Here is an 11,346-nt window from a genome sequence, read left to right on the forward strand (position 1 = left end):
GAGTTGCTTGTGGGCATAGCATAGAAGAGGAGAGATCAACGACGAAACTACTAGCTACTAGTTGGAATGGACTTTGTTAACCTTATTTACAATAGTTCGGGTTATTTTTACAAAAAAGAAAAAAAATTGGTTTAAATTTGGCATTTGAGATATTTGGTTATTTTTACTTGTGTATTTAAATCGACCACTCTTTTAAATATATAGCTTAATGTTGTTAATAAACTTATCAAAATAATTATTTTTAATAAAACTCAAATGTTAAATTTGGAGCATAGAACTTCCATAAAACTAAACTTAAAACTACCATGAATTTATGTAAAATCAAACCTAAATGGATCTAAATAAAAGTTACAATAAAAATATTTTTTATGTTAGGGAGAAGAGCCTAAGACGTGGTACAAATCTGGTGTGATTTTTCAGTACCATAAATTAGGTTAAAGGGTAAATTTTAATAATTTTATCATACAAACCGAACAGGGTCTACTTGGAGCCTATTTGGTATTAATATGTTTTTAAAGGGAAGGGTTACTCGTGAAAATAATTAATTATTTTCATGAATTTATAATTTTATTCAATTCCTTTAATTTTGACAATTAAGTTTAAATTAGTTTAATTTGGTGTAATTTTATGTAACATGTAAAATTAATTTAAGGGGAGTGTGTAGATCCCTTAGAATATGACCACTCAAGAGGGATGATGAATTGAGTGTTTAAATTTTTTGGCAATTTAAATAATTTAAATTCTTGTTATTTAATTTTAAACAAATTAAGATTTTGTAGCTATGTATATGTGAGATTAAGATTAATAAATTGCAAATCACAAAATATAGCGAGAATAAATAAATGAGGTACAAGATAAATTATAGTGGTTCAGTATCTCCACACACACACCTACTCCATTCTCCCAAGATCTCAACCATCTTTGGAGTTCCACTAATCTCATCAAGATTTTCACACTACCTCACATTATAAACCAAATACACTCCTAAATTACAACGAGTTTTAGGCAACTACCAACACCAAGATTTTTTCTCTAGTTTATCTTGAAAACTAAATACACTTAGATTTTAACGATTCTAGGAAACCAATACAATTTACAATAAAAGTTTATGTGAATAAAAATATTTGTCTACACTTTTACACAAATAAATAAACAGTGAATAACAAATATACAAGGCAAATAAATAAATATTCAGTGACCTCGATTTGAATGGAGAATATTGAATTTGGCTTTGTGATCTCTTTTTCTCTTCTTGTCTCGTGGCTCTTGGGTGGATGTACAATATAGCTTTGAGAGTCTCGAATTGCTTGAATTTTTGCTTGGGAACATTTGAAAGCTTATGGGTGCTTTAGATGTATAATATGTGTAATGAATGATCTTTAAAACGAGCTTGGGGCTATTTACTTCTAAAAAACATTGTAGCGTCACTATAGCACAATGTAGCAATGGTCAAATCACTGTTCATTTTAACATTTTCAAAATATATTTTTATATAAAATTTTTTATGCATTTTAAAATTACTTGAAAGATAATTTTAATGGAAAATAATATTTTTAGTAATACATATTCCATGAAAAAATATTTTATAAATTAATAAAAAATAATTCGATAATACAATTAGTATATTTAAAAATAATTTTTTTATTAATTATTAAAACTTAATTAATATGAGTAAGTTGGCTCAACAGAGTGTATCCATGTTGACTTGTCATGATAGATATCATACGATAATAATATTTGTAAGCCTCATATATACACTTAAGTAAAAAAATATATATATAACTTGTAAAAATAAACAAATTATATGCAACAAGTTATATATATATATATATTACTTATATTACCACGGGTCCCATAAATATTATTATTATAACACTTGACATGACAATTCAACATGAACATACTTCCTCTTGGGATTATCGTCCTTGTGCGATCCCCCCGTCACTTGTGCCTTAATTTCGACAGAGGAAGTAAATTACATGTAAAGACTTTGTCTCACTGCACAAGATAAGGAATTGAACCCATGACCTACTGATATAAATTTCATCTTATCATGATTCAATCACTTGACCTATACTTTAAGGACATAAACATACTTCCTCTTAATCAATAGATAAAATTACACTCAATTAAATCAATTTAAACTTAATTGTTAAAATTAAAAGGATTAAATAAAATTATAAATTTACTAAAATAATTTAATTATTTTGATGATTAGTCCTAAAGTAAAATAATTCCTTTTAAGAAATTTAGAAAAATTATAGTTTGATAAAATATAACTTTGCTTTCAAAATGCAACCGCTAGCTTGAAAGAGCAATATGCTAAACAACTGTTAGTAGGACCCACAATAGACGACAGTTTTACCTTTTTCTCTCTCTTCGTAATTTTATTTAAAATATTTATTTATTACACTTAATTTTTATTTATTTACACAATAATGTAATATTTATCAAATTATTATTACTTATTTTTAATATTAATAAGTATAGCATCAGACCCACTTACAAAACGTTACGTCTATCAATTTTATTTTCGTAACACAATATAAGTGGTGAATTGATTATACGATCTCTAGATTTTAAATTCTGCTCAATAAGTCTCTAAGCTTTTTAAAATTTATCATGATATCCCCTCTGTTTCTAATGGTACTAAGTAAATTAACCAAGCATTTTTTTGAATGTTAAGTTTTGAGTCAGACACCTCTTGAATTTTTTTTATTATATTAATTTTCGAAAACATTTATATGTTTGGAACCAAAGTCTTGTTGTTAAATTAATCTGGCAAGTGCTCTTGAGTGCTAATAAGTCCTTGTGGATCAAATAGATCCACACTTGTACGATCAAAGATAAGCTATTTTTGCCCCCACATGCATAGTATGATTGATTCTTAAGTAACAGATTGTACCCAAAGATGCAGATTTAAGTTATGGCAGGTGCAGTGTGTGAGTTTCATCCTTCTGTGAGGGTGACTTCTTGTGGGTACCATCTATTGTGCTTCCTACTTGATGCGTTGTCGTGTACCGTGATTAACCCCTCTCACGTGTGTGGAGCAGTGTGTGGGGGTTCTTAAGATGAGAGATTTCACCTTTTGCACGCAAGATAAGTTATTTTCTATTTGCAAAGCGAAAAGAGCCAATTTTAGTTGAAAACTTGGAAATGGTCGCAATATTTTCCCGTGGCATGACCAGTGACACCCTTTCGGGGTGCTGGTTGATAGATTTTCTTGCCAATTGTCCCAATAAATGAGAATATTTATCACTGCTTATGTTTTTAAAATCATTACTAATGGTGTTTGAACTTGGCTTGGGATGGCTTCATTGCCCTTCATGGACCTAATTCAACACCAAATGCTTGATCCACCTAGGGTCTGGCACTGAGATGAGCTGTGGTGACTTTCAACCTTAGATGGGGCATTTCTTGATACATGTATATATTATGGGAGTTTTTGTATAGTAGTTTCTGTTTTGGGGACCAAAAGGTGAAATTCTTCATCTCGAGACTCCCCACAGTTTAATCTCAAGATTTCTATAAGGGGGTTAAATCACGAAACCCAATGATGAAATTCGAACACGAGACCTACACCGACTATATAATTGGTAAATTCATGACTTTTTGGAACCAATGAATGTATGGTCCCAACTGTTAAGCTACGTCCGTGGGGACTTCTTTTTTGGTTCTTTCTTAAGAGTTTTTTTCTTTCTTTTTCAATGTGAAACTTGGGATATACTCTAATTTTAAATTGTACAATTTTGTAGTTTTTCCTTTAATGAAATTCTTATTTACAAAAAACAAATTAATTTTTGAAAGGCCATGACACTGCCTGACCCCTAAAATATATGTAAGAAATGAAGTTAGCAAAACTAATTTAAATTAAAATTATCTTTAATATCAATTTAATTAAATTAAAAATATGTAATCACTTCACTTAATATTATTATTATTAAGGATTAAAGTTCAAATTAGCCTATGACTCTTTGAATTACGGTCAATCACACTCAATTTTTAATTTGTGGCCTTATTAGCCCAATACTTCTATTTGGTGGCTAATCAAAATAGGCTTCCATTTAGCATGTGGCCTTGGCTCAAAGGGAAAATAAATAATTTATTGTATTAAAATGATTTTTTTATAATTTTTAAAAAAATATTTTTTATAATTGAAGTCTAGTCTATTATTGCAAAGATGAAAATGATAATACATGGAATAGAAAACGAGAAAAATAAGTTATCATTATTAGTATTGGGTCATAGTCGATTATGAATTTATCATCAAATTGAGATTTTAGGAATTTGAAATCGATAAAAACAAATTTGACAGAGACCACTTCTTCTTGCTTTTAATTTTTTATTAAAAAATTATTTTAATATAATAAATTATATTTTTCTTTAAAGAGAGTGAATGCCACGTGCTAAACAGACTGCTATTTTAGATTTAATTGGCTACAAAATAAAAATATTAAATTAATAAGAACGTAAATAAAAAATTAAATCTAATTAATCGTGATTAAAAAATTTAGTGAGGTAATATAAACTTTAATCCTATTATTATTAATTAATAACAAAATGTGATGTCTGGAGGGAGTCGTTCTACAGGGCCCGATGGGTCTACTGAGCGGCTCACAGAAGGGGGTAAAAAAGATGATTTTGTCCATGTTCATTTTGTAAATTTGCAAAGCGGACCACTGCCCTCCTATCTGGTGTGTCTCCTCTATCATGGTTGCTGCCTCGTCTCACCGTCGCACCTCGCTATCATCGTCTCGTCTCGCCTCTCTGCCATGGCTGTCTCGCCTCGTCCTCGCGGACAATCGATGCAGTAATTGTCAGCAAGGGTGAGGTGAGACGACCATGGTAGAGAGGCAATGGAGACGAAGTAAGGCAACGTCAGCGAGGCAAGGCGGTTATCATGACAGGGGAGACGCACCACAGCAGGGGGAATCCATGGGAGGAGGAGGGAAAAAATAGGGTATGGAGACAAAATCGACTTTTTGCTCTCTTTTGATAAATTTATTGATAAACTTGTCGGGCTTTGAAGCATTTTTGGTCTGGAGATAGGCAACTAAGGGGAGAGAGAGAGAGGGATGGCGGACACTTTAATCAGTTAGATAGTGGGCTTCTTCGTCAGCGTAGGGATAAGTTGACGTTAAACTTCACATATTTTTAACGAGAAAAAAATTAAAAGAAACGTTTTATCTGAAGTAACAAAAGAAAAGCTGAGACCTTTATAACAGCCCCCACTTGAGAGAGAGAGAGAGAGAGAGAGAGAGAGATTGATTGATAAGACCAGACGTATGCGAGGGTTCCTACACGGTTCTCTCTCTCTCTCTCCCCCATGTCTATATAAACCTTTCATTCTCTCTCAAGGTTGCCTCAGCTCCTCAGAATTCAACTTTTTCAATTTCGTTCAGACTGTGTTAGCTGTTAATCACTCTGTATCAAGTTCATCTTCAACCAACCAACCACCCTTCTGCTTTCGTTCTTCCATCGCTTTCTGCTTTCCTTCCTTCGGCCTCTCCAAATCCCAAAGCTTAACACAAGCAATGGAAGCAGCTTTTCCTTGCCAGAATATCGAGGACAGTCTTCTCGTCGCCCAACAAGTTCTTGACATTTTGGACGAACCCGACTGCTTTCCTCGACTCTACCCACCTCAATGTCAATCTCCTGACCAGAAACCTGCAAAGGTTGCTGTTGGTAGGAGCAACAAGGAGACCTCCTGTGTGACCTATAGACACAGCACGGATTCTTCTTCCGTCGTTGATAACAGGCCTGAAAGCGGCGAACAGGTTACTCAGAAGGTGGTTCCCATGGCGAAGAGGAGGAAAACCAGAGACGGCTCTTCCGTTACTTCTCTTCAATCTGCGGTAAGCCTCTGCTTCTCTTGTGGGTTGCTCTCTGTTACGGGTTCTGTAATCGATTTTTGGATGTCGTTTTGATTGCATGCCACCTGTTCGATAATAGGACGCTGTGGAAGCGAAGGGCAAGAGGCTGAAGAAAGGCAATGATGTGATCAAAGACGAGAACGAGAAGAAGGGTAGAGCTGGGAATAGAAAGAAGGAAGAAAAGAAGCTTCCTGAAGAACCCCCAACAGGCTACATTCATGTAAGAGCCAGGAGGGGCCAAGCAACAGACAGCCATAGCCTTGCAGAGAGGGTAATGTCCACTATTAAAAGGTTCGGAAATGCTATTTGGATATTTAAGTTTGACACTTCCGGTGGGACTCTCTATTGATGTTTATACCATGTGTTATATCAATGCAGAGTATCTGTAAAAGTGTCAAATTTGAGTCTCCAAATAGTATTTCCGTAACAGCTTTAGCATTAATCTCACCAAATGTTCCCATTTTTCCCACCTGAAAGACCAAACCTGTACCATGGCCATCCCTAAATCACTAATCCGGAAAGAAACTTTCAAATGATGGGATTTCAATGCTTTCCAATTTTTGATAGATTTCCTCCAATAAAATTATTTAGAACAACATTTGTCCATACATTTGGCCTTACATAAGATAAAAATGATTGACCAGCTAGAATTCGTGGAGACAAGTCCACATAGTGTAATTAAGTCGTGTTATATCGATATTTTTCCCAGTATGACGTTGATATTCATGTGAACGGTTTTAGGTGAGAAGGGAGAAAATAAGTGAAAGGATGAAGCTGTTGCAATCTCTGGTTCCAGGCTGTGACAAGGTGAAAGTTCAGAGCCCCTTGCATTCAGTTTTTCTTTCTTTCACATGATTATACTACATGCTCATTATTTCTAATGTTTTGTTTGGATTCACTGAAAAACAGGTTACTGGCAAGGCCCACATGTTGGATGAGATAATCAACTATGTCCAATCCCTTCAAAATCAAGTGGAGGTATTAAAAACTAACAATGACTTATAAAAGAAATCTAATCTTTGCGGTTTGAACATGCCCTGTTTATTTATCTGACAAAAACACCTAAACTCAACCATTTATTACTCTCAAACTTTTCAGTTTCTGTCTATGAAGCTTGCTTCTGTGAATCCCATGTCCTATGACTTTGGAGTGGACTTAGAGGCCTCCATGGTGACACCTGAGGTATATTACACTATATTTGGTCCTTGTTAGATCAATGCATGTTATCATTATAATTCTGTTTCCGTGAAGGTGATTTTGGGATCTTTGTTTCTGTGATGAATATGTAGAGATTGGATAGCTTGGTATCACCACAATGCAACCCTGCCCAGCCCACTGCTTTTTCTGGAGCAGCAGCCACCTTCACCAACTCGCCATGTATCTATCCTCCTCTGGACAGCACATTCTCACTTCTGCTTGATCAACAAATGCACAGGCCAGGGCTGCTCCCTCAGGTGTGTTTCCAATTTATGAAAAGCTCTATTGGAGTGTAACATTTGGTAACCTTAGTTAAAGGGTTAAACCAATGTCAAGGGACTCGTGTAGAATGAGCCCCGCCCATGAGGCTAGGCCTTGTATGGCCAATTTTACATTCGGTTGCTCACTTTGCATGCAAGAGCAATTTAGGTTATCGTGGATAACCATGAGTTTTCAACCACAACATTCTGTTCTATTTCGATAATTATCTCAGAGGAAATGGAAACAACTTCCTTTGCACAGCAAATATAAGGCTCAAGTACAAACATGACTCATTTGATTCTTGCAATTGCAAAGCCCTTAAAAATCTTGAAACTATCTTGTATTTTTTTTGAATTTTCATAAGATTTATAAATAAAAAATAAAAATACAAAAACCATAACTCAGTGTGCCCCCCATGTTTGTTGTTCAAACTCTTGACAAATACATCACTTTCAGGGAAATGGACAGCTCTTGTGGGATGCGGATGATGACCAGAGACAAAAACGTATCAATCAATCTGGTTTCAACAGCAATTGCTTGTGTTCTTTTCCTTTGGTGTAATTCCAGATTACAGCTGCCACACAACCATTTGGTAAGCCCTAAAATTGCCATCTCATTTAATATACCCAATCATACCAATAATAATAATTTTTACCTTCCTTGTTTTCTGTATTTCCATTTCCGCCCATCTAGTTTGGGAGTTCCTCAGTCATACCCTAAGGTATTTCACTGTTAACTATGAGCTCAGCCGCCCTATTCTCTTCATCTTTCATTTTCTTCTCTTTTCTGTACATTTATCTTGTCTGTGAAACAATTATTTTTGTTTTAATTATATTCTTCTAAACCTAAACTAAATTATAAGATTTATGAGTAAGATCTTATGCTCTCCTTGAATTCTTGGAAAGCTAAATAAATAGAACTAAGCGATTAAAAGAATTAGAAAAGTGATTTAGAAATAAATTACTAATCAATGTCTTATAGTTGTACTTTTCTTTTTCTTTTTAAGTAATACTTATCAAGTAAGAAAGATACAACAATGACAACACATCAAATCTTGTATAATAAATATTATAAGGTCCATTACGGACTTCTAATTCTTAATCACCTATATTTATGGTCTTTTGTTGCATAAATCTCTTATAATTCATATCATACTTAAAAAAGTTTTTCTTTTAAGTTTTTCTTGATTTTCATTTCTCTTCTGTTAAATACTTAGTTTTGTTTCATATCTTAGTTGTCTGCTGCAGTTAATTAAATATTTTTTTTTTTTCAATTCCATCTGTTTTGATAAGCTCTGCTGTTTGTGAAGGAAAACTGGCAGCAACAAAAGTAGAGAGAATAGAGGGTCAGAAAGGGGGCATGAAATTAGTGTCAAAGGTTAATTATTCCTTAGTATCAACAACAAAAAAAGGTGGAGGATTTAGTACCTCAAACTCAAAGCCCTGATTCTAAGTGCAGTGCAGTGCAGTGGATGGGGAGCAATTAAAGCAATGGCTTAACATCAGAGAGAGGACAGAGCACACTTGACAACATCTTTTGCAGTTGCAGATGCAGATCCCTGTGTTGCCGTCCTATTTGACTCCACAACCCTCTCACTCATTGCAGGCACATATTCCTATAGCTATATATATATATATTTGTAAAATTAATGTGTAAGTAAAGACTTGTAATTTCTAATGTCCCTTTCATTCTTTTCATTTACATTACCAGGAGGAATCTCTTGTTGGTTTTACAGGTGGGTTTTCCTTTTCTGTGTGGCTCTGCATCACTGTACCAGTAATTGTTTCGACCCTTCACGACAATGAACTGAATGTTGATATGTTATCCATGTAATTTTGAATTATTTTTATTTATAATAGAGTGAGCCTTTGACAGTGAAAACAAAATTGCTATTTTATACTTAGAATGTTATGAATTTGAATTGTGAAAATATTTTTTTTAGAACAAACAAGAAGAGAAGGTTATAAGAGAAATTTGGTGTCTTAAAGATGTTGTGATACTCTTCTTTATATAATGGTTAGGGAAGATCATTTTAAAAAATAGACTTAAATTAAATTAAAAATAAAAGAGAAGGTAAAGTAAACGTTCTAGATAACGAACTCTCTCTAAATATCTTCTCTTTGTACAAATGAAATTAAAAGTTTTTAGATTGTGAATTAAGAACATTTTTCATCTTGTGATTTACCTTTGTGACCAGTGATTCAAACCATTAAAGATTTTATTTGCTCTCACCTATATTGCACGGAAATATCGAGCCATTTTCCTGTTTTTGAAATATTTTCAAAATATTTTTTATTCTCATTTTGAATCTTATTTATGTTTATTTTTTTAAAAAAATATTCATTTCCACGTTTCTGTTTCTTATTGGAAACGTTTCTCGTTTCCATTTCTATGTAATATAAATTCCCGCCTCTAAGTTAAAGTTTATTAATCAAGATATAAATCCAAAAATATAGAATATGAAAAGTATTTTAAACAAAAATATTTTTTTTTACTGTGTTTGTTAAATTTTTTAGAAAGAAATCACATTTTTATTTTGAATTTTCAAGATAAATTTATTTCTTCTCTCATTCTAGGTAACTTATCTTAAACTTTATAAATAAGTTATTTTGATATAATCTTATCTTATTCATTTTAATAAATACGACCTAAATGAAAATATTATTTATTATTTTTTTTATTTTGACATTTTATTTCACAATTTTTTTTTTTATCAATGACAATTCGTCGTGGTTACTTTTGAAATATGCATTAGATAAAGCTATTAGGAACATAAAATAGTTTATAAATCATACCTAACAAATAAACATGCGATAATCTAATGTAAACTTTTCTAAAATAGGAAGTTATTATAATTTCTTTTATCTCTCGCTATTAAACAATGAGTGAAATATTATATTATTCGTATTAGATAACATAACGTTTATCGAGCAAACTCATAGAGAGGGATGTGGAACCCGTCCCTTTCCCCACACACCTCTGTGTGCCACGTCGAGAGTGATCACTTCTATAAACAATGAATCTCACTTGTCACCTTTCAATCACAAAAGAACAATCCTATTAGAACTACTAATTATGCTAATGAGGAGAGTTTTGATAAAAGAATCAATGATTAAAAGCTGGAAGCAGTTTTAATAGTTAGGCTCAGGCATTGAATGGATTTTGTCTTATCAGAGATTGAGAAGCCTTTCTGTTCCATCATTTCATTAATAAAATTGTCTTCTTGGTGACATCAAATCATGCACATTAGCAGAATCCCCTTCCAATTATGTCAAGATGGCAAGTTCAATGGGCATTATCCATCATTTTTATAGCAAAGGAACATTGATGGATTACTGCTTACTGCCTTCAAATGGGACTTTGATTGAACATTCCCTCCTTGCTGCTACCCATCCTTTGGTTGCTTTCCCATTTGCCCCACCAATATTATCAATTCCCAAAAAAACAAAAATCAATAGTTTTCAACAATAATAGAGGTGTTGAAAATTTTAACAATTTATTTTTTAAAAATTGTTCGTTTTTAACTAATCAATTAAGTTATTGTCGAAATATAATAATAAATTTCTAATTATAAGAGAATGTTTGCCTTTATTCTCTAATTTATGGGAGACTTATAAAACATAAGACAATCAATAGCGTGAAGTGTTTGTTGTGTGAACTCTCTAAGTGAGTTTTAGCAAAAAGAATAAAAAGTATTTAGATAGTTTGTGAAATTGTTCTTACGTGTCTCAATTAAATGAATGACTCCCTATTTATAAAAGTTAAGACTGACAATATCAACGTGATTGTTTATTCCTAATCTCTAGACAAAGATACGAGAGTTAAGTTGACTCATGACATATCATAATTTGAAAGATTCCCTAAAGACCGTATCTTTAAGATCCAAGAAGATCTCCCAAGAGTATCTCAGAAAGGCTCCATGAAGATTTCTTAAGGATTACTCAACTGAAAAGGTCTCTAGAGTCTCCCTCTTTTCAGTTTCTTCCTCTTATATCTTTCTTGGGTTTGGGCCCAT

At 32.9% G+C, this 11,346-nt stretch overlaps 1 protein-coding gene across 4 annotated transcripts; it reads left to right on the forward strand.

Moving 5' to 3' along the window:
* The first annotated feature begins 5,257 nt into the window (after positions 1–5,257).
* LOC127791063 (transcription factor bHLH137-like) lies at positions 5,258–9,189 on the forward strand. 4 transcript variants are annotated; one of them, XR_008020851.1, is made up of 9 exons: positions 5,259–5,855; positions 5,953–6,144; positions 6,615–6,680; positions 6,783–6,851; positions 6,972–7,055; positions 7,163–7,327; positions 7,788–7,923; positions 8,025–8,052; positions 8,641–9,189. XR_008020851.1 is itself a non-coding variant. In XM_052320807.1 (8 exons), the coding sequence occupies exons 1-7, from the start codon at positions 5,286–5,288 to the stop codon at positions 7,890–7,892; spliced, it is 1,236 nt and encodes a 411-aa protein (XP_052176767.1). In that variant the 5' UTR covers positions 5,258–5,285; the 3' UTR covers positions 7,893–7,923; positions 8,641–9,189. The 4 variants fall into 4 exon arrangements, 2 of the variants coding, with proteins under 2 accessions (XP_052176767.1, XP_052176766.1); XM_052320807.1 differs by lacking the exon at positions 8,025–8,052 and having other exon boundaries at positions 5,258–5,855; positions 6,987–7,055; XR_008020850.1 differs by having other exon boundaries at positions 7,788–8,052.
* Positions 9,190–11,346: the final 2,157 nt, after the last annotated feature.

Source organism: Diospyros lotus, chromosome 14 (assembly GCF_014633365.1).
Source record: "Diospyros lotus cultivar Yz01 chromosome 14, ASM1463336v1, whole genome shotgun sequence".
Classification (NCBI taxonomy): domain Eukaryota; kingdom Viridiplantae; phylum Streptophyta; class Magnoliopsida; order Ericales; family Ebenaceae; genus Diospyros; species Diospyros lotus.

What these genes read in the sequence shown, in the direction of transcription:
- LOC127791063 (XM_052320806.1), top strand. Translation starts at nt 5,286, where the DNA reads ATGCGAGGGTTCCTACACGGTTCTCTCTCTCTCTCTCCCCCATGTCTA. An exon ending in GCCATAGCCTTGCAGAGAGG is followed by an intron (nt 6,145 to 6,614) that starts GTAATGTCCACT and finishes GAACGGTTTTAG; the next exon opens with GTGAGAAGGGAGAAAATAAG. An exon ending in GGCCAGGGCTGCTCCCTCAG is followed by an intron (nt 7,328 to 7,787) that starts GTGTGTTTCCAA and finishes CATCACTTTCAG; the next exon opens with GGAAATGGACAGCTCTTGTG.